The sequence below is a fragment of the Sinocyclocheilus rhinocerous genome, unplaced genomic scaffold, assembly GCF_001515625.1.
Source record: "Sinocyclocheilus rhinocerous isolate Xijiao unplaced genomic scaffold, SAMN03320098_v1.1 scaffold2189, whole genome shotgun sequence".
NCBI classification, from domain to species: Eukaryota; Metazoa; Chordata; class Actinopteri; order Cypriniformes; family Cyprinidae; genus Sinocyclocheilus; species Sinocyclocheilus rhinocerous.
In genome coordinates this window covers 12,623-18,460 of record NW_015645558.1, presented here as the reverse complement: position 1 = coordinate 18,460, position 5,838 = coordinate 12,623, and the positions used below count along the sequence as shown (strand labels likewise).

Genomic DNA, 5,838 nt, shown 5'->3' with positions numbered 1-5,838 from the left:
CCCCCCAAGAATCACTGGGGCCTGTTAAAAACAGAGCCAGAGGTCACTTGGACCCCCAGTATTTAGACTATAGGTTTACGTGTACAGAAAATGAATGCAATTCAACCTCAAATTATAAAAAATTTGAACCTTTAAAGCAACGTGGAACAGATTCTCCAAATGTATTCCATATCAGAGCCGTTTGGTGGTACAAGCAGTAACTGATATTTAGGCAGGAACTATGATGGTCACACTTAAAACAAGGCTTCACTCCAATAAGAGGACACGAGTGAAAAGACTCGACACCCTTAAAATTCGCCTCAAGCATGCATGCTTCATCTTTCACAGGGGCCTCAGGCTCACCTAGAATTTCTATTAAGAAGTCTTGCATAAATTGAATTCTTCAAACACCGCATACAATTTTAATAAGAACGGGCTCAAACAGTAAACAAGAACCACTCATGAACCTCCACAAGAGACACTTGACATGCTGCTGACATTGACCATGTTTACATGCACATTTTCTAATGCTCCGATTAAAACTAATAAAGATGCATGAAACCAGAGTAAAATCTATAAGCCAAGAGCAATCTCTTCTGGAATTATTTAAGATGTTCACTCAGTAATGCAATGATCTCAATAATTCTCATTAACGTCCTTTAGAGTAACGCAAAAGAACACAACGAATTGGAAATGTAGGCTGTTTCTTTTCATGTTTGTAAAATGGAAGGTGTTAATCAAAATTCCAATTAAAATCTGCATGTGTGTCTTATTTTGATTCATAAAACAAGATTGTTGGATTATTCTGATTGAGGCAATAAAGTTTACATGACACTTACATAACTGAAATGACTAGGATAAAAATTAAATATTTTGGTGCATGGGAAAGCAGTCATTGATGCTAGCGGCCCAAGGGCCCTAATAAGAATTCAGACGGCAGCATCTCATTAAGGGGCCTTCAGCTCAGCCTCGCTCTCCAAGGTTCCTGCACCTTTAGACCAATGCATGTCCCTTTCATTCATGATTACATTCAAGGATTTTTTACAAAACTGTATAAACTCTGCACTCATAGAAAGCGAAATCTAGGCGATAAAACATTTTACAAGCATCACTATGTGGGCTCTCTACATAGAAATGCAGCGTTTCCCCTCTAGGGGAAACACTGAAATGCCCATGAATTTCCAGGTGTGGGGAAAAAAAGAGTGGCAAATATTAAAGGAATAATTCACTCAAAATATGAAATTCTGTCATTATCCACCTTCATGTTGTTCAAACCCTGCATGATTCAATTTCTTGAGAACAGCGCAGGACATGACAGCTCGGTCACCATTCACTTTTGTTGTATGAAAACAGCAAGGAAGTGAATGGCGACCAAGAAGAAGAAAATCAGTCTTATAGTACTGGAACAACATGAAGGTGAGTAAATAACATTATTTACATTTTTGGCCAAACTATTCCTCTCAAATATTTTCAGATATTTCCAGGTTTCCCATGACAGCCCTCTGGCTGCCGTTTGCAGCCACTGCAGGACAAAATCCAACAAAATGTCGGCGCCTCCGCGGTCACATGACTCCTTTTGTGTTTTGCTGCACGATTCGGGTCCGAACGGATCGACAAAACCCGACTTTCACACCCCAAACCGCCATCAAATAAATCCAACTGTATATACCAGACGTCAAATTCGGTGCACACAGCAAAACGGCTCCAAAATACCGTGTAAAACGCTTCACGCACAGTCGGCCATTTTGCTGCATCCAAAGCTGCGCAGATTGACAGAAATAAACAAAAACAAAACAAATTTTGTATCGCACAAAATCGGCGGTTGCATGGTAAAATTCGTACCGATTCCTCGTCCTTCTCCATGCCGGTGGGCATCTGCGGCACGGCGCGGTTGATGGACGCGTACTCGTGCAGGTCTGGCAGATCCTCGCAGCGGAAAACGGGCAGCGGTTTGAGAGCGTCCAGCGCCCGCGCCCTGAACGACAGTTTACTCATTTTACTCTATAAATCTGTCCGATCCCCTCACAATCACCCATAAAACCGCCACAGATCTCATGGAGGAGGGTGGATGGAGTTGGAGAATGAGAAAAAATAATGGACTAGAAGAGCTCCAGCGAGGAGAAGCAGAGGCGTGTGTGTGTGTTTTCTCTCGCTGCCTCAGTGCGCCATTCACAACATGGCGGACATTAAAAACTCCTCAGCCGATTGCGTTCTTCCCTCCTCCCTCACACACTCACGTGAACGCGCTCCTCGGCCATTCCAGCGCGGCTCGTGCACGCGAGCGCGGTCACGAAACATGCGCGCACACATGTATATATGTCTACATGATATAAAATTACATTTAATTAAGGATCACTTTTTTGCTATCCATTTATGTCGCTTCAAACCCTAAATAAATTGTTATATCGTGCCTGCTTAATATATATTACATTTTAAATGTGCTAATCAGACACTGGGTGTAGGATTCGACGCTAATAGATTTTTATTTTTGTTCCACCAAAATCATATTATTTACACATTCAACAACAGTCACCTCTGAGATAATAAATTCAAAAATCTGACAGCTACAGGCCAATTAAGTGTCTGAAAAATAGACTAATCACAACATATCTACAGTGAAATGTTACATGAAAAAAAAATACACAAAACATTTAGCCACACATTATAAAAAGTTATGAATACTTGTTTTAAAATATTAGTGGCATTGTGTTCACTTGGCTGAAACTATGGTTACTGCAGTACATTATTTAAATACATATTGAGGTTTTACTGCCAATATAAACATGCACACTCATATAGGCCTATAAACTCTCTCACACAGACTATAAAACGTCATCTCTTAATTTTCTATTTTCAGCCAGCCATTACTACTGCGGTACTCCATATTATTGTGAATTTTGTAAAAATAATAATAGCAATAAAAATAAATAAATTAATTAGGCTAATTAAAATACATCAAATGTTGCATTTATACGCCAACTTATTTTCTTGTAGCTTGAAGCTATGTTAATGTACCAAATTACTATTAGCTCATTTCGTCCATTAGCTTTAGGCTATGTTAATGTACCAAAATTACTATTAGCTCATTTCGTCCATTAATGTTACAATCAGAACAAACCGTTCCACTCAGACTCTTGTGTTAGGAGACGGCGCCCTCTTTTGGTCAATTAAATGCTTCCTAAATTGTGCTGCATTTTGTGTGTGTGGAAATTATTTATTAGCCTACAACGTAACGTAATCCATTGTTCAACCTGAAAACAATTCCTTTGCTTAACTCATTATTTTGTGTAATTTAGTGTGGTGAATGTCTGGTATGTTTTTGGGCAAGACAACTTCATTAGCTTTAAATTATCTTCTTGTGCAGTGTTTGCAGTATTCTGGCAGTACTAACATACTGACTCTTAGAAAACAGCCACACACACACATATACATATATATATAAAACATTAGGCCTATATATAAACATTATTATTTCAATTATAATTATTTTTGGTTTTATATTTACACTATATCATAACCTTCAGCTATACAGCAGTGTGCTGCAGTGTTTTTATACAACAGTCATAAACTATGGGATACTGTCACACACTGCACCCCACAAAACATTTGCTTGTTGAACTATGACATTATAAACATAAACTGCTGAGCAGGAAGAGGACTTGAAACTGAGACACAGTTTGAAAAGCAGGTCACTTGAAAGGCCAAACTGTTTTTTTCACTATAGGTTTGAGGAGGATAACTAGTAAAGAAACAAAAAACAATATGCTTATGCTTCTTCAAGCAATCCCACCCTGTCATTTTTTATAATAGCACAATAAAATCTACTATAAAAACCACCCTCCAAGGCAAACGTTATAGTTTAAGGGTTTGGCTGAAAACTAAAGACGGTAGTTTTTAGATCACAAGTATGGAAGGAGACAGGTTTAAAAAGAGAGTGTGACCTTCAGCAGGGCACATCACCATGGGGGATAATCAATGAAGTTCTAGTATTTTAAAAGTCACTTTGGATAAAAAGCATGTGCTAAAGGTTAGTTAGAAAAAGCATGGTCAGGACTATTTGATGGCCACATAGGGTACAAGTTAAATGCTGGTATAGCCATAATATCAGGGCAAATTTGAACCTAAATTGACATAAAAAGGAAAATAAATAAATATATACATACATACACAAGTAAGCTGGCATAATGGATACTTAATAAAAATAAATTAATAAAATGAATTCTAATATATACAAATACATCTTCCACAACATTTCTTTCTTTAAAATAAATTCAGGTCATATTACTAGCTTTTCAGACACTTTTTTATATTAAGACAAAACCGCAAAAAAATGCAGCAAAACAGCTAAAAGGGCACTGAACAGGTTCAGGCTTATTATTCATATTGTCAAGTTTTTAATTAAGGGATGATTCGTCAGTGAAGGCGGAGAGATCATACCCAAGGCCTCAACTACAACCCAGACCATATGTCTATTAAACATTGATATATTGTGAAACATAATACACATATATCTCCAAACAATGCATAATTAAAGCATGCAACACAACCAATCTTTTTTTTTTTTTTTTGTGCAACACAGAAATACATCTATTCCAGCTAAAAACAAACATCTTAAACTGGTTTACTAGTTTCAACTGGTCTCTCAGTCTGGCCAAACAGTTGGTTTAGCTGGGAAAATAGCTAAATCCCCTTTAAAACCAGTCAACAGCAGCACAAGACCAAGTCTTTGGCTGGTTTAAGCTATTTTTAGCAGTAATACATTTATAAAAACATATTGTCAATTCTGATTTTAATATGCATAGCCTATATGAACACTGAAAAAAAGTACAATCTCCATTTGTGTTCAACTCCAGAGGTCCCAACAGGGGGGAAAAAAACCTGGCACCAACTCAAGAACAATCCTTATTTAAAGAGGTCCATCTTTTTAACAGCAATGCAATCACTTTAATAAAGTCAAGCCGACGTTGTGTTGTGTTCAATCTATTACTGAACGTTTTCCTGTTCATTTGTTATACAGATTGAATATTTAATACGGCAGAAGAGACGACAGGCCACTATAGATCTGCCAGGTTATTTACATCTCAATAGCTCTTGACCAACACCGGGAACAACATAATCTGACGCTAAAATCTCCTAAAGCTGCAATCTAATCATTAAAAAAGTTGTCTACAAAAACATAGTCGGAAAAGAGTAACTCACCCGTTTTTCCACCAGGGAGGATGGTGACAATTCATCTTAAACATCATGTCAAGACCAGATTCCCAAAACCATACGAAGGAGTTGTGGAGGGAAAAGAAGACATACAGCAAACGCATGTCCAACTCTACAATCATCTTCTTTGGAATAGGATCTGGATCATTAATGCCGCAGAAAATCCGTCTTCATAAACCCGATGATCATATGATAATCCGCGCGTACAAATCACCGACGGCCGCACCGCGCGCACATCCGCTGCGCTTTCACTTTGAATTAAACCTAAATCGAGACTGTTGGCAAAAGTAGCAACCAGACGTTTGTTTTACGATGAAGTCCAGCTCAATACCCAGTCCCTGGAAAGATCTGGTTGGACCACTAAAGGGTTAATAGGTTTTGCGTCTTCATTGGTTGGAAAGAGACACCGATCACCTGTGGAGAGCAGCGGGGTTGGTCGAGCGCTGAAAGAGGGCAGGGAGAGAGGCTGCTTAAAGTGCCCCTATTATGGATTTTTGAAAATTACCTTTCATTCAGTGTGTAACACAGCTCTAAGTGAATGAAAACATCCTGCAAAGTTTTAAATCTGAAAGCGCACCATGTATAAAGTTATTGTCTCTCAAAAGAAAGAGTTGACTCTGAATCATTGAAACGAGTCGTTTTAAAAAC

The 5,838-nt window shown here is 38.2% G+C and overlaps 1 protein-coding gene across 3 annotated transcripts in view; it reads right to left on the bottom strand.

Annotated features, from left to right (window-relative positions):
- The window catches only part of LOC107706605 (enhancer of polycomb homolog 1-like), a 45,771-nt gene extending 40,197 nt beyond the window's left edge, over nt 1–5,574 (bottom strand). The window contains exon 1 of one of the 3 annotated variants that reach the window (XM_016510358.1): nt 5,191–5,574. In XM_016510358.1, the coding sequence (XP_016365844.1) occupies nt 5,191–5,312 (122 nt within the window). In that variant the 5' untranslated portion in view covers nt 5,313–5,574. Of the gene's footprint in view, nt 1–1,821; nt 2,228–5,178 lie in introns of those variants that run through there. The other 2 variants (XM_016510359.1, XM_016510357.1) reach the window with 2 other exon arrangements.
- Nucleotides 5,575–5,838: the final 264 nt, after the last annotated feature.